The sequence below is a fragment of the Notolepis coatsorum genome (genome assembly GCF_963971535.1).
Source record: "Notolepis coatsorum genome assembly, chromosome: 10".
Classification (NCBI taxonomy): domain Eukaryota; kingdom Metazoa; phylum Chordata; class Actinopteri; order Aulopiformes; family Paralepididae; genus Notolepis; species Notolepis coatsorum.
The window spans coordinates 131782238-131806083 of record NC_140174.1 but is presented as its reverse complement, the minus strand read 5'-3'; the positions used below and the strand labels follow the sequence as shown (position 1 = coordinate 131806083).

The 23846-nt window shown below is 46.4% G+C and overlaps 1 protein-coding gene across 1 annotated transcript in view; it reads left to right on the top strand.

Annotated features, from left to right (window-relative positions):
• Window positions 1–23846, top strand: part of LOC311235909 (tRNA (32-2'-O)-methyltransferase regulator THADA) — a 51183-nt gene that overhangs the window by 11281 nt on the left and 16056 nt on the right. The window contains exons 11-17 of the mRNA XM_084323435.1: window positions 1388–1497; window positions 1605–1765; window positions 3630–3802; window positions 14111–14275; window positions 17911–18062; window positions 18808–18945; window positions 19047–19151. Coding sequence (XP_084179561.1) covers window positions 1388–1497; window positions 1605–1765; window positions 3630–3802; window positions 14111–14275; window positions 17911–18062; window positions 18808–18945; window positions 19047–19151 — 1004 coding nt within the window. The remainder of the gene's footprint in view (window positions 1–1387; window positions 1498–1604; window positions 1766–3629; window positions 3803–14110; window positions 14276–17910; window positions 18063–18807; window positions 18946–19046; window positions 19152–23846) is intronic.

The window sequence follows — 23846 nt, the reverse complement described above, 5'->3', positions numbered from 1 at the left end:
AAAGTGTGCAGCTGCAACAGATAGCACTTTGGTGATAATTTTCTGTAATTTTATTTAAAGAAATATGCTATTTTGATTTACTACTACAAGCAGTGTAATGTCAACAGTACTAAGCCATTTAGACCTGAAACACCTGTTAATAATGCATTATATAGCCTGCATATACACACAAATGTGTTTCCCGGTTTCTTAAATAAACATTATTTTGAAAGCAAGCACTTTTGTCATCATTGTAGCAAAAAAGACAGGACCGGAAAAGTCTTTATCGTATGTAGGGGTGCCTGGAATATTTTATTGAACACAGGGGTGCCTTTGCCTTGGCAGCAGAAAGGTTGAGAACCCCTGCTCTACACTACCCAGCCTCTCCAGAGCTTAGACCTGTACACACTACCCAGCCTCTCCGGTGCTTAGACCTCTACAACACTACCCAGCTGCTCCAGTGCTTAGACCTCTACACTACCCAGCCAACCCAGTGCTTAGACCTCTACACTACCCAGCCTCTCCAGAGCTTAGACCTGTACACACTACCCAGCCTCTCCAGAGCTTAGACCTGTACACACTACCCAGCCTCTCCAGAGCTTAGACCTGTACACACTACCCAGCCTCTCCGGTGCTTAGACCTGTACACACTACCCAGCCTCTCCAGAGCTTAGACCTGTACACACTACCCAGCCTCTCCAGAGCTTAGACCTGTACACACTACCCAGCCTCTCCAGAGCTTAGACCTGTACACACTACCCAGCCTCTCCGGTGCTTAGACCTGTACACACTACCCAGCCTCTCCAGAGCTTAGACCTGTACACACTACCCAGCCTCTCCAGAGCTTAGACCTGTACACACTACCCAGCCTCTCCGGTGCTTAGACCTGTACACACTACCCAGCCTCTCCAGAGCTTAGACCTGTACACACTACCCAGCCTCTCCAGAGCTTAGACCTCTACACTACCCAGCCAACCCAGTGCTTAGACCTCTACACTACCCAGCCTCTCCAGAGCTTAGACCTCTACACTAACCCAGCCTCTCCGGTGCTTAGACCTCTACACTACCCAGCCTCTCCAGTGTTTAGACCTCTACACTAACCCAGCCTCTCCAGTGTTTAGACCTCTACACTACCCAGCCTCTCCAGTGCTTAGACCTCTACACTACCCAGCTGTGACTCCCCTTAGAGCCTTTGACTCCCTGCACATGGATGTACCAGTCTGGTTCATCCAGATCCTCTCACTCACTACACAATGTGATGAGAGAGTTTATGGGTTTATCAGCTTAGTTTATTCTGTACTCTATGAAATGAGATTATAGTTTATACAGTGTATATGTCATGTTGCTTAAATTAGTGTTTTTACAACGCCATGGAATTATAATTAGCTTTACCGAAACCCTTTTGCAGAGAACATGGCAGCTCTTATCAACTGGGCCAGACAGAGAAGACAGTGGGACTTCTTCTGCAGATCAAAACAGTTGGTCCTCATTGGCTGTTTGGAAGATTCCACCAACGAGGTAATACCGCCTCGATGTAATTCTCGAAAAGAGCACGACAAAAACACAGCAAAAATGTTTACATGATAATTTGAGGATATTTAAAACAAATAGGATTTCTCCTCCAGATCCGAGAGCTTTCGGCGGGGTTATTGGTGAGATTCTTCCCACCCAGTCTTCCAGATGACGTCACCCCGGTGCTGGTCGGTCGGACTGAGCGGCTTCTATGCAGTCCACGGGTGCCAGAGGCTGAGATGGGAGCCCTGATGATGAAGGTCCTCCTCCAGAAGTGAGCCATACTCCCACCTTCCCACTCAGAATCTAGTCTAGTCTGTGAGGAATAAGACGGCTAAGATAAGATATTCCTTTATTGATCCTCTTTGGGGAATTCGGGCATCATAGCAGCAGCAGTGTAATAGTAGAAAGACATAAATATAGGCAATAGAATTAGGTCTGAAATATAATAAATATGAGAAAAGAAAATTTGCACAGTGTAAACAATATAATTAACTCTGAATATAAGAATATGACAAAGTAAACACTGTAATCAAAGGTGCAGATCAGTTATATTATACGTTACAATAAATATGGGCAATAAAGAATTAGAATCTGAATATATACTATGAGTAAAGTAAACAGTATGCACAGGTGCAGTATATATACTATGAGTAAAGTAAACAGTATGCACAGGTGCAGTATATATACTATGAGTAAAGTAAACGGTATGCACAGGTGCAATATATATACTATGAGTAAAGTAAACAGTATGCACGGGTGCAGTATTATATACTATGAGTAAAGTAAACGGTATGCACGGGTGCAGTATTATATACTATGAGTAAAGTAAACGGTATACACAGGTGCAGTATATACTATGAGTAAAGTAAACAGTATGCACGGGTGCAGTATTATATACTATGAGTAAAGTAAACGGTATACACAGGTGCAGTATATACTATGAGTAAAGTAAACAGTATGCACGGGTGCAGTATATCAGTGTTACTTCATTTCAAAAGTAACTCCGTTACTTTACTAGTTACTTACACCCAAAAGTAATGCGTTACTGTGAAAAGTAACTATTTAGTTACTAAAAAAAAAAAATTGCTCCCATGCCCTTACAGATACTCAAAATTGGTTGATCAACTTGACAGTTTCCATTCACATCACTGAACTCTGCTAAGCAATGTGGTCTAGATACAAACACAAATCTGACACAAACACAAATGTTGTCCCGAGTCCCGACGTAATAAGAAATGCGCCGTGCCTAATTGTATCGCCGCTTAGGTTGAAGGAACAGCCTTGATGTCGCTGGAGCGTTTCATTATAACCGTCTTGCAACGTTGTTTAAGATATCAATCGTGCATTGCAACGTTAGAATAGTTAGGATATCAATTGTGCATGAAAGGACTATATTTATATTGTTTGATTAGTATTGATGAGATTCCCTGGCAGATTCGTACAGTCAAAATCCGTTGATCAACTTGAGTTTCCATTAATTTGCATTAACATCACTGCACTCACCAAAGTCTGCAGTGGTCGAGATGTAACATTAGTCCAGCAGCCCCTCAAACATTTTCTTTATCTCTTTTCCATGTTGTATATTCTCTCTCCAAGTAGTTGGAAAAAGTGTTCTGTCCCATTTGCCGTGTGTCGCCTGGTATCATGCTAACTACTGTAGATCCCTGAAAGCGGGTGGCGAGTGACTTCGGATTAGTCCTGGTCGTTAACGTTAAACTCTAGTATCTTTGAGCCAAAACACAAATGACATTTAACTAAAACGTTATTTTCTTTGTGCTCGACAAAAGAGAAATACGCGAGTAGCTGGGTGCTGCCATTAACAGTCAGGACTATAGTAAACAAAACACGCCCCCAGCACAGCGTTTCCTCGCAGGCAGACAGGATAATAATAATAATAATCACTACCGCTCGCTATCAATCTACGCAGTATATAACGCAAATAACGCAGTAACGAACCATTCAGTAACGCTAACGGCGTTACTGAATTTCAAAATGAATGCGTTAGAGTACTAGTTACCGCCAAAAGTAACGGCGTTACTGTAAGTTAGTCCCAACACTGACTATGAGTAAAGTAAAGCGTATGCACAGGTGCAGTATACACGAGGTACCCTAACTGGCAGCCCTTCTGTCCTCAGACGTCAAGGCCCTTCCCAGCTCCCCTGGCTCATCGGTAGCGCCGGTAACGGCAGCAGTGCCGGTGACTCGAAGGCCTCCCGTGTGATCAGATACCTGGTGAAGGAGATGGAGCGGCATTACCTGACGGCCAAGGCTGACATGATGCTCGCGGCAAGGACCAAACCGATACACGGTGCGATTAACGACCATGTTGCGATAGACCACATGAGACAGGGTTCGCACAAGGTCCTTGAAGTGCTTAAAGTGCTTGATTTTTTACAAAAAAAAGCTGAGGCCTGGAATTCCTTGAAAACAGCAAATTTTTTAACAAGGTGCTTAAAAAGTCCTTGAAATTCAAATCAACCATTCGCATTGAAAGTTTTGTTCATCCATGATACAATTGTTCTCAATCAAGAAATATAGTTTTTATTAATCTAAAGTGTAACTAATTGTCGGAAATTGGTTTTAAGCTATACATAATTATTGGATCAGATTTTTTTTCCATAAAAAAAAACAGCATTTAAAAGTGAATTGTATCCTTTTAAATGCTCTTTTAAAATGAAAAATAGTGCTTGGAAAAGTATGTGAAAGTCCTTGAATTTAATTTTGCAATGTCTGTGGGAACCCTGATGAGACTACATCATACATTACAAGTAGGGATGTCCGATATTATCGGCATCGGCCGATATTGGCATAAAAATTTGATATCGGAAAATATCGGTATCGGTTAAAAATATTTTTTTATTTAATTTTTTTACATTTATTTAACCTTTATTTACCCAAGCAAGTAAGAACTAATTATTATTTTATTTATTGTCAAAGTATGCATAATGTTGTGTTAATTACATGACAAGAGATATGTAATGTTAATTACCTGAAATTATTCAGTTTTTGGGGGGGGGGGGACCCTGCATATATCGGTATCGGTTGATATCGGTTCATATCAGTATCGGAAATTAAGAGTTGGACAATATCGATATATCGGTATCTGTAGCTGAGGGGTACAATTCCCTGACTGTATTGTTAGATATGATATTTAATACCACTACCTCATGTACTTTAACTTCTGGCCACCCAGTACAAGATATAAGTATGATGAACACTTTCCCACCTGATGAAACGAACCAACACAAATGGACCAAATCGAATATTTAATACAGCAAAGGGTGTATACAACATTCACTTAATTACATTTATGATTTGAAATGTTGAGTATGCACTTTTATGGCAAATGAGTATTCGTAGGTAAATCAACATTGAATGTCCAATCTCTGGTTGCGCAGGGAGTAAGTATACAACCTGGAATATTTAGGAAACGATAGCGATAGTACTTAAATGATTATAGCTGGATACACTAAGGGGGGGGGGGGGGGTCCCGCTGGTTGTAAGACAGTAGGAGGGGGGGGGTTAGAGAAGCCGCTGGCGGTATCCCATCTGGCCGACGGTGTCTTGGGAGAATCCAAAGTCTTAGACACAGTGCCCACAGAACCTCGGGCCGCAGACGAATACAGCTGGACCCTCTGTGGAACGGTATCTGCCGGTCCACAACGGAGAGACGTGGTGCGACCTCACGTGTAGAGCGCCGCCTCACCTGTAGTCCTCTCCGGGGGGTAATTCCAACACTCGACAGTGTTGGCCTTTATCCATGGAATAACCAAAGCACACAAAGCATAATCCAAGAGCCGTGGAAGGCTCGCCGTCGTCGGGTAGAGTAATCCAATATACAGGTCCAGTCGCTCTTGACCCGGAGCTCCTCGGATGCAATCACCACTAGGGGTCTGACCAGCCTGGATAAGCGTCCAGATAACGTCAGGAACGATGGGGGTACTGATAACTGTAGAACTCGAACCGAACGATGCACCATACATAAATAGACTATTATTAGCTTAATAGAATACGTCCAACTCGACGGTATGGTGCCAAACTATGACCATTCAACTATTAATCTACACGATATCTCAATGCCTATTCTGGGCCAAGTAGGCCCTACTACACCGCACGTGCTTCGTGGGGAGGCTTTTGCGTCTGTCACTCTGTTGGAGGGTAAAGAACTGGACTAAAAGAAAGTTCTACTTTACGAGCGCCATATATATATGCGCTATGAACAAATAGTACCACACGTATTTCGCCCGGCATATTACTGCGCGGAACCGGGGGTTGCCTCGACATGTTAGGCGGCACGATTGAACTTGGACCTAGGGGTATGGCAACCTGGCGCCAGGTTCTCGTCCAATGGTAGAATGAAACTATTATGGGCTGTTTAGTAGAAACGGGGATATTCAATGCATATTGTACAAGGAATATACAGGGGATATCAAACGATATACAAATACAATTAAATATATATAAATAAATATACATATTCGGTTTAATCTGATCCTTCACAACAGCCGCCCCCTAATTAGTCCCACCTAATTAGCTAAGCAGAGACAGATTAACCGCACTGTCTTCCACTCAAGGTCCGCTGTAAGGTCAGTCAACTCACAAAGTCATAGGGTCATGGTCATCATCGATAGTATCTGGGAGTCGGGGCAGTTCTATGAGCCTCGCCACGGGCCGTGTGTAGGTGCGCCCTTGGACGAGTACTTCAGCTGCTCGGACCTTGCCATCGGCACCGGTGATCACTTTGCTTACGCGGCCAGCCGGCCACATAGCTCTGGGGAGTGACTGGTCAACTATCATGACGACTGTTCCTTCTGTCAAATTGTCTCTCTCTTTTACCCACTTCTGGCGGGTCTGTAGAGACGGTAGGTAGTGAAGTAGGAAGCTGCTCCAAAACTTGTCAGCTAGTACTTGGCTGTACCTCCACATTCTTCGGCCGTTCGCTTCTTCGGGCCTGTACATTGTCTGGGGTAGCGCGGGGTCCAGCCGCCCCATTAGGAGTGTGTTGGGGGTGACTGGGTCGACATCTGCTACATCACTGGAGACGTAACCGAGGGGCTTTGAGTTCAATACTCCCTCGATCTCCGTGAGGACTGTCATTAGGACTTCCTCTGCCACAGTCTGGGCTCCGAGTACGGCATACAGGGCTGTCTTTATAGAACGTACTTCTCGTTTCCAGGTTCCACCGAAGTGGGGTGCGTTCGGGGGATTAAACTGGAAGTCAACCTGGGCTGGAGCGAGGTGGGTCTTAAGTTCTGGGCCCATAGCTTGGAAGCTCTCTCTCAGCTCTCTTTCTCCGCCTTTGAAGTTGGTCCCGTGATCAGACAACAATGTAGACGGTTGTCCTTTCCGTGATATGAATCTCCGGAAGGCCATAAGGAATGAGTCTGTGCTCATGGTCGGAAGGAGCTCGATATGTATCGCTCTGGTGGTCATGCATTTGAATACAATACCCCACCGCTTCTCGGTGCCTCTTCCTCTCTTTATATACAACGGGCCAAAACAGTCCATGCCTGTGGAGTGGAATGGCTTGTCGCCGATTCGGAGGCGACAGGGGGGTAGGTCAGCCATCCGTGGTATGCTGGGCTGCGCGCGCCACTTACGGCAGTCTAGACAGGTTCGCTGGAAGCGCCGTACTGCTTCTCTCCCTTGTAATATCCAATAACGACGTCTGATCTCCGCGAAGACTCTCTCTGCTCCTGCGTGGTGCACATCCTCGTCGTATTTCTTTATGATCAGCTCTGTGACCTTGTGTCGGCTGTTCAAGACGATCGGGTGCTTAATGTCATCTGGTAGATCGGGGGCTCTCCGCAGGCGACCACCCACTCTGATGAGATTATGTGCGTCACTCTCTGGTGCCAGGTGAATCAGTCTGCTGTCTGATGGGACGGGGTTTCCTCCCTGTAGACAGTCTAGCTCATCGGGGAACGAGTCTCTCTGGGCTCGTTGTAGTAGAAGAAGTTCTGCTTCTTCGTAGTCAGCTGCTGACATGTCAGTGGTGGACTGAATCTCTGGGTGGTGCCGCAGGAATGTCCTTTGTTGCGCACTCTCTAGGGTAATGCAGTCATCTATGTTCGGGTCTGTGGAGTGCTCAGTCCACAGAACATAGGCTTCTTGTTCTCAGCCTCCTCGCTACTTGCTTCCCTCGGGGTGGGCGTAGGCCAATCTCCTTCCGGGAGCTGGAGGAATGCTGGTCCGTCACTGTAGATGTTGCGACGGGTTAGGTCATCCAGGGACATTCCCCGGGTGATGACGTCAGCTGGGTTGTGTTTGGTATCCACATACCTCCAGCTTGCTTCTTCTGTTAGTTCCTGAATCTCGGTGACTCTGACTCCCACGAAGACTTTGTATCTGCATGAATCAGACTTAATCCATGTGAGTACTGTCGTGGAATCTGACCACAAGATTGTTCTATGCACCGGAATGGTGAGTTCACGTTGGATTAACGTGGCTAGATGCGCTCCTGCGAGGGCCGCGCAGAGCTCTAGACGTGGGATAGATTGTTGCTTACGTGGGGCTATCCTTGAGCGGGCCAGTATGAAAGCAGTGTGTATCTCTCCTCCCATCTCTTGGGCACGCAAATAAGCAACCGATCCGTAGGCTACTTCGGAGGCATCGCTGAAGACGTGTAGCTCAATCTCGCATGTCTCTGGCCTCACTGTGGATGGGAAGTAGCTGCGGCGTATATTGACACCTGGGAGTGAGCGGAGTTCCGTCTCCCACTCTCTCCATGTTGAGGCAAGGTGTGCGGGTATTGGGTCGTCCCAGCCCTGGTCCTTGTCCCATAGTGCTCGTACAATCATCTTTGCCCTGGTGGTGTAAGGTAGAATACATCCCAGCGGGTCATATTGTCTGGCGAGTGTTCTGTACACACTCCGTCTGGTGGTCGGTATCGCCGCCGACCTTCCTTGCTCTGGAGCCAAGGGTTTGTGTCTATAGTGGAGCGAGTCTGTTTTGAAGCGCCAGACTAATCCTAGTGTCATTTCTTGGGCTTCTCCTGGGATTGTCGCCATCCAGGTCTCGCTGCTGGCAGCCTTGTCTGCGGAGGAGAGGCTGCGCAATACGTGCGGGTCACTGCTGGCCCACTGCCTGAGATCAAAGCCTCCTTTGATTAGGGAGGCGCGTAACTTGATTAGGAGAGCCTCGGCTTCTTCTTGAGTCGAGACGCTTTGTAGACAGTTGTCTACGTAGAAACTGTTCTTCACACTGTGTTGGACCTCTTCATCTGCTGCTGGGTCCTCTGTGACGTGTTTCTGTAGTGCAAATGTAGCACAGCACGGGCTGCATGTGGTTCCGAAGGGGAGTACTTCCCACTGGTAGATGGATGGGTTCTCATCTCCGATCTTCTCTCTCCATAGGAACCGTAGCAGAGGCTTGTCCTCCTCTACTAGTCTCACTTGCAAGAACATCCCTTTGATATCCCCGCTTATAGCCACCTTGTCCTGGCGGAAGCGCAGTAGCACGCCTAGTAGGGAGGGGCCGAGTGTGGGGCCGGGCAAGAGCTCTTTATTCAGATTTTGGGATCCGATCTGGTAGCTGCATTTAAACACAATGCGATCCTTGCCATTGTGATGGACCTTGTGATGCGGCACGTACCATGATTCGGTCGTCTGATCGGCCTCTTTAATGTCAATCTTTGTTACGTGTCCCGCTGTGATTAGCTTCTCAATCTCAGCTCGGTACACACTCTGTTGAGCGGGGTCTTTGGCTAGGCGCCGCTCTGTGTTCAGTAGATAGCGCTCCGTGGCGTCTTTCTTTGCGTGAAAGGGGGGCATTCCCTCTCTCCTCAGGAGTGGAGTTGCGTATCTCATCACTCCGCCGACTGTGACTCTCTTTGTCCCCTGCTCGAGTAGGTGGATGGCGTAAATGTCTTCTTTAGAGCGAATGTCTTTCTTTTCGTTCTTAAAGGGCATTGTCTCTAGGGTCCATAGCCTCTCGACATGCTGCAGGAGAGTGGTGTCTTCTTCTGTCGTTCTGGAGTGGAAGCAGCTAGTGGCTGCGGTTCGGTTGAGAGATTTAGCGAGGGGGCCTTGCAATGTCCATCCTAGGCGGGTCTCGACTGCGGCAGGACAGCCCCGGGGGCCTGTATGGACCCGGTCAATCGGGACTATGAGTTCTGCATGGTCGGAGCCTATCAACAGGGTCGGGGTAGCGCCGTCTATGAGCGGGATAGGTAATTGGCGCAGGTGCACATATTTATCCATCAACTTGGTGACAGGGTAGGTGTACTGCGAGAGTCCTATTTCTTGGCTGGTGAAAGCATTTGTGATCTTGTACCGTCGCTCTGGCTGCCCGTTGGCTGCGATAGTGAAGGAGACATTCTCGCCCTTTATCGTCTTTAAATCTCTTCTTATTGTCCGAATCGTCATTTCGTTCTTGCTCCCCCGCAGTCCCAGTTGAGTCGCAGCGGAGGCGAGCAGAAGGGTCTTCTCTGACCCGTCATCAAGGACGGCGTAAGTGTCCATGACTTTATCCTGGTAGCTCAATGTCACACGGACTACCTTTAAGAGCACTTGAGCTCCGTTGCTGCTGGCGGGGTCAATGTACATGACACTTGCCTTGGTGCCGCTCCGTGGTGCAGGTATAGGCCGTCTTCCGTTACTATCGTGTAGTATATCTAGATGGGCTCCATCGCACCGGCTGCACCTTTTCTTTAGGCGGCATTCGGCTGCCATGTGGGGCCGCGCACATCGATAACAGCGCCGGTTGGACTTTATCCATTGGCTCACTTCTTCTGCATTCATCTTTGTGAATGAGTCACATTGTGACAGCCAGTGTTCTTTCTCACAGTAGGGACACGCTATCTTCCACTTCTCCTTTCTCGAGGGGGTGCTGTGACTCTTACTGCTCGGTACTGACTCTGATTGGTGCATGACAGTCACCGATCTTCTTCCATCACTTATTCTCCTGGGTCCCTCTCTGGAGCTTGGCGTGCTCCGCCCGAAGGTGTCCAGTCGTAAGCTGCTGACCTCTCTCGCCAAGAAGTCAGCCAGATCAAGGAGGGATGGCTCGGGGCCGTCGGGATCTCGGTAGTCCCTCTGCCGCCGAAAGCGCTCCTGTCTTGCGGGTGGCAGCTTCTCCAAAATCCTCTCAACGTTAGAGTTGGCGTACAGCTCATGCCTGCCCTTCTCCCGTTGAGCTCCCAGCATCCCCACCAGGGACTGCACTTTGATTGACAGGTCGTCTAGTGAGCGATTGGCTGGGGGTAGGCGGTCAATATGCCTTATCTCCTGGATTACGTAATCCCATATACGTCCATATCTTTGATCCAGCGCTGCAAGGGCCGCTGTGTATGGTGTCGAGGAGGTAGCATAGGCTAGCGCTATATTGTGCGCTCGCGGTACTTTCAGGTGCTTCAATAATATTGCATACTTGTGGCTTTCATCAGCGACATCCACCATCATTGTCTCTAAGCACATCCGGAGCTCCGTGTACTGTGCTCGACTCTCATAGGCGAAGTCTGGGAATGACGGCGTGGCGTTGTATGACGCTGTGGATGGCTGATACATCGGCGAGCGTTGGGGGAGAGACCTCCTGGGCGAGTCCCCTCTTGCGCCTCGCTGTGGGCTGGTACTGGCAGGGTACCATGGCCCGCTGGTCCAGGTACTGTTCCTCAGGGCTGGTCGTGCGTCGTGCTCACCCGTAAATAGAGTCGGGGGTCTGTAGCGCAGCGCCGCGGGGGTATAGCCTGGACTGTATGGGACCTCCTGGTCCGGTGGAGTACTGTGCTGTCGTCGGGCTTGGTTCTCCTCTTCTCCCTCTTCTTCTTCTATCAAATCTTCCAGATCTTGTAATCGTTTATTTAGCTTCTCCGCAGTGTAGGCCGCTCCTTCCTTGTAGCTGGGTCTCGCTTGGACCGGTATGGGAAGGGGGTCTGCGGGGGGTCTAGACTCGGTCTGTTGGTCAAGTTCAGGGTCGCTTGCTCGTTGCGGTGACGCTGCTCTTGACTGCTGTCTCGACGAGTTCCTTGAGCCCCTGGCGGAGGGAGAGGGAGTTGTCCTTTTGATCAGCTGCTCTATTAGTTGCGCTTGTAGTCTGTCGCGCTCTGCGTCTCTTTGGGCACCGGCAGCGGCGCGCTGGGCGTCGGCGGCGGCGGCGGCGCGCTCTGTTTCTCTTTGGGCACCGGCAGCGGCGCGCTGGGCGTCGGCCCGGTCTCTTGCCATATTCTCTTCCATCTGGAAGCGTCTCATCTCCAGACTTGTGCGCTGTTCTTCGCTCCGTTGCTGTGCTTGGAGGTGTTCGCGCTCGCTGGTCGCCTGGGCTTGGAGACGTTCGCGCTCGCTAAGCGTCTGTGCTTGGAGCCGATCGCGTTCGGTAGAGGCTGACGAGGAACGCCTGTTGTAGTATCCTCTCCGCTTCGCTGGGGGAAGGCGGTAGTGGAGGTGAGCCGCTCCTGCGTGAACCGCTCCTGGGGGTACTCGTTGGGGAGTCCTGGAGCTCTAGTTCCTCGGCGCTCTCCTCTTCTTCTTCCGTGCAGAGTTCTCTCTCTGTAGGGTTGTCTTCCTCCCGGGGCATGTCGGGGACTACTTCTTTAGTAGTGGCGGGGGGTAAAGGCATGTCAATTCCCTCCTGGTCCCCACCGTGGGCTTGGTCAGTTACATTAGGACCTACTAGGGCCTCTGTGGTCGGGGAAACCTGGTCGTTAAGGTCGGACATAATTTTACTTTCTACTTTTACCACGTTTACCGTTTGTCGAAGGCTAGGTAGTTGACTGACAGTGTAAGCCTCTAAGTACTGAGGTGTCTGTCGTCTGCGCCGCGGGCGTTCTAGGTTAGGAGGATCGTTTCGTGGAGTGTTCATCATAGGCCATTTCGATATTAATAACACTATATTAATATTACACTAGTTACCCTCCGGCTCGAAGGACCAATTGTAGCTGAGGGGTACAATTCCCTGACTGTATTGTTAGATATGATATTTAATACCACTACCTCATGTACTTTAACTTCTGGCCACCCAGTACAAGATATAAGTATGATGAACACTTTCCCACCTGATGAAACGAACCAACACAAATGGACCAAATCGAATATTTAATACAGCAAAGGGTGTATACAACATTCACTTAATTACATTTATGATTTGAAATGTTGAGTATGCACTTTTATGGCAAATGAGTATTCGTAGGTAAATCAACATTGAATGTCCAATCTCTGGTTGCGCAGGGAGTAAGTATACAACCTGGAATATTTAGGAAACGATAGCGATAGTACTTAAATGATTATAGCTGGATACACTAAGGGGGGGGGGGGGGTCCCGCTGGTTGTAAGACAGTAGGAGGGGGGGGGTTAGAGAAGCCGCTGGCGGTATCCCATCTGGCCGACGGTGTCTTGGGAGAATCCAAAGTCTTAGACACAGTGCCCACAGAACCTCGGGCCGCAGACGAATACAGCTGGACCCTCTGTGGAACGGTATCTGCCGGTCCACAACGGAGAGACGTGGTGCGACCTCACGTGTAGAGCGCCGCCTCACCTGTAGTCCTCTCCGGGGGGTAATTCCAACACTCGACAGTGTTGGCCTTTATCCATGGAATAACCAAAGCACACAAAGCATAATCCAAGAGCCGTGGAAGGCTCGCCGTCGTCGGGTAGAGTAATCCAATATACAGGTCCAGTCGCTCTTGACCCGGAGCTCCTCGGATGCAATCACCACTAGGGGTCTGACCAGCCTGGATAAGCGTCCAGATAACGTCAGGAACGATGGGGGTACTGATAACTGTAGAACTCGAACCGAACGATGCACCATACATAAATAGACTATTATTAGCTTAATAGAATACGTCCAACTCGACGGTATGGTGCCAAACTATGACCATTCAACTATTAATCTACACGATATCTCAATGCCTATTCTGGGCCAAGTAGGCCCTACTACACCGCACGTGCTTCGTGGGGAGGCTTTTGCGTCTGTCACTCTGTTGGAGGGTAAAGAACTGGACTAAAAGAAAGTTCTACTTTACGAGCGCCATATATATATGCGCTATGAACAAATAGTACCACACGTATTTCGCCCGGCATATTACTGCGCGGAACCGGGGGTTGCCTCGACATGTTAGGCGGCACGATTGAACTTGGACCTAGGGGTATAGCAACCTGGCGCCAGGTTCTCGTCCAATGGTAGAATGAAACTATTATGGGCTGTTTAGTAGAAACGGGGATATTCAATGCATATTGTACAAGGAATATACAGGGGATATCAAACGATATACAAATACAATTAAATATATATATATAAATAAATATACATATTCGGTTTAATCTGATCCTTCACAACAGTATCGGTAAAAAAGCCAATATCGAGCATCCCTAATTACAAGCAGTGATGCGTTGCTCATGGGACGAGGTTGCGCTGCACTCGACTGATGCGCCAACTCGCAGTACCCACCTGGCTACTTTGCATATCAATAGCGCCGGTCGTCAGGTGTTACATTCCATTCGTAGAGGCAATTAGGCACTGTTTTTAGTCTGTCCTTATGCAAGGGAACATTTATGCGCATGCACGCGCCTGGGAGTGCACGTTGCCATTATCGTGTGTGCAACCAGTGTTGATATGAGCATCGATGACAAGTGATGTCAAATCTTGTTAATAATGAATGAATTATGTTTGATTTATGTTCCAGGTATTTTGGTGGCTCTTGAGCGCTGTTTGCTAGACATGCCCGGCAGTCTCTGTGACATCGTGGACCACGGTCTGGTTGTAGAGCTGCTGGGCCTGCTGGAGAACACCTCTCTGCTTCTGCTGGGTGTGCTGAACGGACCCCAGGACACCGGCGTGGACGATAAAAGTAAAGTATCATTATCCACGAGGAGAGGCTGATCTTTTCATTGGGGAATTTTCTCATTTATACAACTACTATATCTACTATCATGCACTCTTCCTACTATACTAATATGTCTTTACTGCTATGCACTCAACACCAGTGGAGGCTGCTGACCAAATTTTTAGGTGAAGCACAAATTATTATATTATATTATATATTAAATAATATTTTTAAAACATCCCCCACTGTGTGTCAGTGGACACAGATGAAAACATATTAACATTAGGTGACAGCGGACCTGACCAGATGAAAACATATTAGGTGACAGCGCACCTGACCAGATGAAATCATATTAGGTGACAGCGCACCTGACCAGATGAAATCATATTAGGTGACAGCGCACCTGACCAGATCAAAACATATTAGGTGACAGCGCACCTGATCAGATCAAAACATTTTAGGTGACAGCGCACCTGACCAGATCAAAACATATTAGGTGAAGGTGACAAGGAAGCCACAGACTCATACCCCCCCGACACTCAACTAACCGCCTCGGACAGTCCTTCATACCAGTGGCCATCAGGCTCCACAACAGTGGGCAGCGACTGCTGCCAGACATCGACCTAGAACTAATAGGAACCCAAGTAGAACAATAACACTACCTTATGCATACTGCACCTTATGTGGATACTGTGAATAATGAATAATGTATATTTCAGTTAGTTAGATAGTAAATTATATTGACCTATTTTGTTTACACTGCTTGTGTTGTTTTCACTACCTGTACCCCCCCCCCCCTTCCCCCATGCTGCTATGATGCCTGAATTTCCCCCAAGGGGATCAATAAAGGAATATCTTATCTTATCTTATCTTAAAAGGAAAGATGAAATTACCTACCTAGGTTCCATCCTATAGAGGCAAATCTTTCCTGTGACAAAATGGGATCCAATGTAATAAAACTAAGTCAACCAACGAACTAGATTCCTGTACCGGATCTCCTCTCTGGTAAACAAGAATACCTTGAAGACTCTAACGGGAGCACTCATTCAAGGGTACTACGACTATGCTTGCACCTCATGGTACCAAAGCACCTCAAAGGCACTAAAAACAAGATTACAAACATCACAAAACAAACTGGTCAGACTACTGCTTGACCTTACTCCTAAAACCCACCTCACCCCTGTCCACTTTGACAACCTAGGATGGCTTAGAGTAGACACAGCAACTTGCAATGGGCCTGGTCTACAAGATACACTACACCACCAAGATACCCATGTGCATGTCGAAATACTTCCCAAAGGTCAGTGAATACCACGACCACAACACCAGAGGGAGTTCCACAAATCATGTTCAACCCAGATAAAATAATTTAAAAAGTAAAAAAAAAAAAAAAAAAAAAAAAAATTTAATAAAAGAAAATAGTCATAACTTAGAAATGAGATTGCATAGGTCTATGAATCGATATCGCGATTCTGTTTCGATTAATTGCCCAGCCCTACAGTGTGTACAGTAAGTTAGCTTGGTGATTATCATTGTGATGTAGGCTAAGCTGGCTAGCTACTGTTAGCATACAAGCACTGTAGCCTACTTACTTTTTCATCCACAACGTTTTTTCTGATCCAGATGCATAAATCCACTTCTTCATGTTGCTCAGTTGCTGGTTTATACTTCGGTCCTAATGTTGGCGCAAAGTTTAATTTAGCCTGACTTGACTTGTTATAGCTGTACAGCTTACTAACTACTAAACAACAACTTTCTCATAGTCTCAATTTTCACATAGTCAAAATGGGTCCAGCTGCATGTGTGGTCCAGCTGCATGTGTGGAGGATAGGTTTAGCTCGGGCCAATCTCAAGTTTCTCAAGTTTCTTTATTAGTTGTCATACAGAAGTACAGAATACTTTTATACAAAATGCTTATTTATGTTACATTTTGTATAAAAGTATTCTGTACTTCTGTATGACAACTAATAAAGAAACTTGAGAAACTTGAGATTGGCCCGAGCTAAACCTATCCTCCACACATGCAGCTGGACCCATTTTGACTTTGCAATGCAGCAATCTCTGATTGGATTTGCAAGGCTGCCAATCATATTCAACCTCCGTGTATTGGATGTCAAGGGCTGTCAATCAATCAATCCTCCATTCAATGGCAAGAGTTTAACTGCACAGACCGTGCTTAGATGAAGTTAATAGCCTATTTTGATTCGCTGTTATTTATTATTTATTTAACAATGGGTCACACCTGTGAAGTTTTCTTCACAAATAATTACTGCAGGCAATACTGCAGTGCAGGCCTGCTCAGAGCTGTCATTTTTGGCCATTTTTGAAGAAAAAATAATTCACTGGCATTTCTTTTACAGAGGAACATTTATAATAAAAAAAAAATAATAATAATAATTAAAAAAAAAAATATATATATATAGTTTTTTTTTTTTTTTTTTTTATATAGGTATATGTAAATTAATAATAATTATGAATTATGAGTGAATTTGTGTTTCACGTGTTGTCATAGAGAAACCTCCACTGCTCAACACTGCAACACCCAAGTTTCAGAACTGTTTGATGAACATTGTTACTCAGTTGTCATACCCTTCCTGCTGACTTGTACAGAACTTGTAAGTCGCTTTGGATAAAAGCATCAGCTAAATGACTAAATGTAAATGTATATCGTGCTAGGGATGCAGCGATATATCGGCAGACAAACCGCTGGATCTATCTCAAACCCTGCCCTCTTTTCTTGATTTTCCAATCACGTCTTTTGCTTCCCTCTGACAAGTTGGAAAGGTTTGTGAAAAGTTAGAAAGGTCTAAGCAGAAGTTCCAGGAGATTATTTTACCCCCCAAAAGACCCTGCTCTGGGGGTTATCTATATTGAACAGTCCTAAGTTTCTAGCTTAAGTATTTCATGTCACTTTGCCAATGTCATCTGCTTTCAACAAGGAAATGTGTATAATAAGCTGATAAATCTAGTGATCCATAAACAAAAGCGATACTTTTTTACAGCAAATATCTGTGTTACAATTAGATTGTATGAACTAAGCAGGTGAAATGTTTGCAGCTCAAGCGTTTAAAGACTGCTATTCGCTATGGGCTGAGAAGATTGCACCAGAGCCATGCAACGTGAAAAACCCTGATGAATCTAGTGATTTATGCACAAAAGCGATAATCTTTTCCAGCAAATGTAGTTTCAGTGCAAACTAAGGGAGTGTTGTAACCCCACCCCCACCATTCATGATACCATTTAATTATCTAACTAAAGATAATGAATGGATGAATGAATGAATGAAAACGTTTATTTTTGAACATGTATTCTCCATATTCCTCCAAACAAATCACAATATCAAGCTTTGTCATACATAACAATCATAATGAAAAAGAAATTAAGCAAAAGGTCAAGAGCAATGTAGTTAGTTTGTTGACATGTTCAAAAAAGGAGTAGAGGGAAGCTAAGCTTATTGATCCCTACCCCCAACATTTAAATATTTTTTCTTCCATAAAATTTTACTTGATTTAACATAATTTAGTATAATAAATACATTATAGAATATACTTTGACTTATAGTACAAAAAGAAAAAACTTGATTCGCTAGACAGCAGTAAATACAATAACACACATTAATTTTTGATGACCAAAGTTCAAATCTCTGCACTCTTTTACAGATCTGCTGCCATCTCTCTATGATATGGGAAACGCCATCAACTCTTTGATCGCTGAAGCGGTCGGGGGCGGGGGCTCCTGGGAGGGAGATGACTGTGTGCTGCTTTCTGAAGAACACAGCCTCGTGCTCACCTGCTGCTGGGTCTCCCTCAAGGTAAAACACAACACTTTGCCCTAGAGAGACGCTCGCAAAACGTCTCACAAGATGACACCTGAGTGCACTCGACACTCTTAGGCCTAACAAAAATAATAGTTGGTTTCAGGTTGGTTGTCAGTTTGGCCATGGGTAGGTAGGGAATTTTTTTTTTTTTTTTTTTTTTTTTTTATTCTTTCCCACGGCGACTATGGATAGGGAATTTCTTTATTTAATTAACCCTTTCACTGCCACACGACAGAAGGTTAGCCCTTTACTATCACACAACCGACGGCGATGCTCCATCATTAGCATCATTAGCTCCGCATCCGCGGAGCTAATGATGCTAATGATGGAGCATCGCCGTCGGTTGTGTGATAGTAAAGGGCTAACCTTCTGTATTGTCACAGTGAAAGGGTTAACCGGCTGTCGTGTGGCAGTGAAAGGGTTAAAATGTTCACAACAACATGGATGCATGTACTCTGCCAGCATGTTTAATATCCATAATACTAAATGTTTGACTAAGATTTCTATGAAACTTTATTCTTAAAAAAAAAAAAAAAAAAAAAAAAAAAATGATTTTTTTTTTTTAATATATAATTTTTTTTTAAACTCATAAAATATATTGGGTCGCACCTAAATCGGCAGGGTCGGTCGGCAACCTGAAACCAACCATTATTTTTGTTAGGCCTTACTACCTCTGATGGAGAAGTAGCAACAACCTGTCCTGTACAGTATAATACATTCATCCTGTTTGCTCTCCTAGGAAATAGGAATCTTCTTAGGCTCTCTGGTGGAGAGAATCCTCGCAGAGTCCAAACCGCACAAGTCCTTACTAACGGCCGAGGACCTGAGGAGAGCGTCGAAAGTATTCAAGGACATCCTCCTCAAATGTCGCCACTCGGTAAGAAGGATCCACATCCACCCCCTCGGGCCATCGAGTCGGAAAAAACACCACGACTCTCTCGTTTTTCCAGCTCTGATCTACCTGTTCCTCTCCACCAGGGGGCGGTGGAAGGCTGCTGTGTGGGCTTCACCAAGTTCTGCGCTTCACTCCTGGGCAGCAGCGACCCAGAGCTGAGGGACATTCCAGGCCTCATGCTGAAACAGGTGAGCTGCCGGGCGTTCCCATGGGGGGGGGGGGGGAGCGTGTTCCCATGGCCTCATTCATTTGTCTGTAATTGGCTAATTGCGAAGTTAAACGAGTTGGACTACTGGCTCCTATATTATTTCAGAATAACACACGCCCCTGTGTTCTCTGTCATGGTGCAGGGAACATGCTCCCCCCCCCCCCCCCCCCCCCTCACTATGAATTGAAAATGTGTTCTCTGTTGTGGTGCAGGGAATGTGCCCCCCCCCCCCGTGTTCTCTGTTGTGCCCCCCCCCCCCCCGTGTTCTCTGTTGTGCCCCCCCCCCGTGTTCTCTGTTGTGCCCCCCCCCTGTGTTCTCTGTTGTGCCCCCCCCCCCTGTGTTCTCTGTGTCCCCCCCCCCCCCCCGTGTTCTCTGTTGTGCTGCAGGGAACGTGCCCCCCCCCCGTGTTCTCTGTTGTGCTGCAGGGAAACCCCCCCTCCCCCCCCCCCCCCCTGTGTTCTCTGTTGTGGTGCAGGGACACCCCCCCTCCCCCCCCCCCCGTGTTCTCTGTTGTGCTGCAGGGAACCCCCCCTCCCCTCCCCCCCCCCCCCCGTGTTCTCTGTTGTGCTGCAGGGAACCCCCCTCCCTCCCCCCCCCCCCCCGTGTTCTCTGTTGTGCTGCAGGGAACCCCCCCTCCCTCCCCCCCCCCCCCGTGTTCTCTGTTGTGCTGCAGGGAACCCCCCCTCCCTCCCCCCCCCCCCCGTGTTCTCTGTTGTGCTGCAGGGAACCCCCCCCCCCCCCCCCCCCCTGTGTTCTCTGTTGTGGTGCAGGGAACCCCCCCCCCCCCCGTGTTCTCTGTTGTGCTGCAGGGAACCCCCTCCCCCCCCCCCCCCTCCCCCTGTGTTCTCTGTTGTGGTGCAGGGAACCCCCCCCCCCCCTCCCCCCTCCCCGTGTTCTCTGTTGTGGTGCAGGAACCCCCCCCCCCCCCCCGTGTTCTCTGTGTGGTGCAGGAACCCCCCCTCCTCCCCCCCCCCCCCTCCCCTGTGTTCTCTGTTGTGGTGCAGGGAACCCCCCCCCCCGTGTTCTCTGTTGTGGTGCAGATCACACTGTATCAATAAGAAGCAGAAAAGGCCAAATATGAAGATCGGAAAATAAGTGACATATGCTCTACACATGAAACAACAACAACAACAACAACAACAACAACAACAACAAAATAAAAACAATCAAAGGTTCAGAAACAGCAAAAACCATAATAGTATCTATATGAGAATCATCCATATTAGTTTTTAGTAACTTTTTTAAAAGAAAATCTACTTTTGGTCTCGCTGATGTTGATGTTCATCATATCCCGAGCTGAAGACGCTCTATAAAGACCGTTTCAGTCATCAGTGTTTCCCCTATATGCATTCAGCAGCGGCGAATTAGGACCGCATTTAACTTTAAAATTTGAAAAAAACAGCACAGCACGCTGCTGAATTTGTTTTCAGGGGAAACACTGGTCATCTGTCATCATACAATTTGTTGGTGGATTTGGCACGACCAAGATGACCAGTGCTCACTTTACACGACCAAGATGACCAGTGCTCACTTTACACGACCAAGATGACCAGTGCTCACTTTACACGACCAAGATGACCAGTGCTCACTTTACATGACAGAAGCCAGTATACAGTATATATACACGACCAAGATGACCAGTGCTCACTTTACATGACAGAAGCCAGTATACAGTATATATACACGACCAAGATGACCAGTGCTCACTTTACACGACCAAGATGACCAGTGCTCACTTTACATGACAGAAGCCAGTATACAGTATATATACACGACCAAGATGACCAGTGCTCACTTTACATGACAGAAGCCAGTATACAGTATATATACACGACCAAGATGACCAGTGCTCACTTTACATGACAGAAGCCAGTATACAGTATATATACACGACCAAGATGACCAGTGCTCACTTTACATGACAGAAGCCAGTATACAGTATATACCAGCTTTTCTGCGGTGTGTATTATTCCAAATAACATTTTGCAAGAATAACAGAAGACAAGATCTTAATTTAGCCTCCACAGTCGACCACGATAATCCTGTTATGCACACACATTAGCACGGAAAGAAGAAAGAAGAGCTAGAGCCCTGAAGCTACAAGTCCTTATAGAAAGGTATCACGTATATATTTAATATGTAGGTCACATGTATATTTAATATGTAGGTCACATGTAAAAACCAGGTGTTCGCTGGTTTTTCTCGTACATGGCGGTGTGAGTGGCGCGCGGGCTGTTTGTGTTTTCCTTCGGTCATGGCGTGCTTTATCGGGGGGGGGGGTCTTGGATGGGGATGTGGTAGGTATTGATGTGTGAGGTGTTCGGGGGACTGACTGTTCCGGGGGGGTTCACATGCCTTCGAGCGACATTGTACTATTGTACTCATTTTATGCCTATTCTTAAAGGGGACATGTACTGCTATTCCTAGCACTATTTGGGCAACTTTACACAATTCCTGTTAGTCTATTGAAGACATCTGTAAGGTTTTTTTCAAAAGAAAATGCATTGTTTTATATTTCTAATCAAGTACTCAAAACCATCATTTTTCAGGTTCAAGATTTCAGGCTGTTATGGCCTGGCTCCGCCCATAAGCACTTTGAGTGACAGTCAGTCCACACAGTCTGCGACTGGTAGACAGAGAGAGATAGATAGAGAGAGAGAGAGGGGGGGGGGGTGCGAGAGAGAGAGAGAGAGAATAAAAAGACAGGCCGTCTCTTCCTTTCGTTTTTTCTCTCCCTGCGGCAGCTTGTGGGGGGGGGGGCCTCCCTTCCTCCCCTCTCCCGTGTGGCGCGGCAGGTCCCCCCCCCCTCCCCCCAAGTGCTCCCTCCCTCTCTCTCTGTCTCCCTCTCTCTCCCTCTCTATCTATCTCTCTCTCTCCCTCCAGAGTATGCAAAGGTGTCAGGTTTCACTCTATGAGGAAGTGGTTTTCCACTCGCTGTCTAGTCTAGGTAGATTGTGGGCGGGCATTAGCTACAACCACAGAGCCAATCACATCACTGTCTTCTACCCAGAGCCTGAATGACGTGACTCAGGCCTTATGACGTGACTCAGGCCTTCAAATCAGGATGGACTAATTTACTGGAGCAGGAAATTATCTGAGCTGAATCAGAGCAATCCGCCAATATGGTATTTAGACACTAAAACACATTGATACTAACTCCTATTACTATAATACAATGCTAGAGACTGAAAAATGACATTTATAGTACATGTCCCCTTTAAAGGAAAACGCCAACATTTTGGGAAATTTGCTTATTTGCCATCTTCCCTGGAGTTAGACAAGAAGATACATACCTTTTTCATCTCTGTGCATGCATTAGGCTTAGGGAACGCCCGCACCGTTAGCCTAGCTTAGCGTCAGTCACTGGAAGTAGGTTCCTCCAGCAGCCTAGTTCCCAGCCTACTTCCCAACAATCACGAAATACACTCCAAATACAACTCAAATGTTCCTGTAAACATGTTGTGACCTGTGTATTTACCACGTGGAGAAATACAAAATAATTGAATTAGACATTTACGTTTTCTAAGCAGATATACTCAAAACTATTTTTTGCCTAACCACTCCTCTCTGGGCTCAGTGATTTCACACAACGCAGTGCTACTTTCTAATGTGAGGCCAGTGTTTGTTTACATGTTAATTTCATTCAAAGGATCCGAACCGATTGAAGTTATTATGGATACCATGACTGTGGTAAGTTTTCATTTATGTTTTTAGATGGAAGGCTGTATTCCATCTGTCTAACGTTAGCGAATATTGTGAGATTGATGAATAGGACGTAACTTTGCTGGACTATCCGACCTAGTATAATATTCCTCAGCGGTCCCTGCATCCCTAGGCTTTTGATTCAATGCTAATTTCGCTTGCTGACTGGCGTTACATTAGCCCATATCGTGACTGTGCTGCACGCCAACAGGGTTTGGCCAAGTGAATCCACACTTGTGGTATTATTATTAGTCTTTTATTATGTAACGCTAGCCCGCTTCGTGACTGTGATGCACGCCAACAGGGTTTGGACCAGTCAGCGTTACATAATAAACGAGACTACATTAGGCTACTCGTAAATTGGCTAACCTATTTTGTTTACTCAGGAGTTCAGGTCATATGAACAGGTCTATGATCAAAAGAGCATAAAAGTGTCTTCATTATTTAGCCAGTTTATATAGGCTACTATCACCAAGCCTTTCACCCCAGGCATTAGAGCACTGCTCGATCTAGCTAGCTAACGTTATACCTAGATGCAAACCGAATTTGCCTGGTGCCATTACCTTTCCTTTATTCTACTGTATTTCAATAATATTATCTAACATGGTATTGTTTTCATATGCCGTTGCATATGTTGGATCAGATGTAATTCATTGCATTACAAATATATTGCCTTCATGTATGTATTATGAATAATAATTTTCTTTATTCATGCTCTGTCATTTATCAATTATGGTGAAGTGAGTGACATCCAGCAGGATCTACCAGAAGTCCATAATAACTTCAATCGGTTCGGATCCTTTGAATGAAATGAACATGTACATGAACACTGGCCTCGACGTTAGAAAGTAGCACTGCGTTGCATGAAATCACTGAGCCCAGAGAGGAGTGGTTAGGCAAAAAATAGTTTCGAGTATATCTGCTTAGAAAACGTAAATGTCTAAATCAATTATTTTTTATTTCTCCACGTGG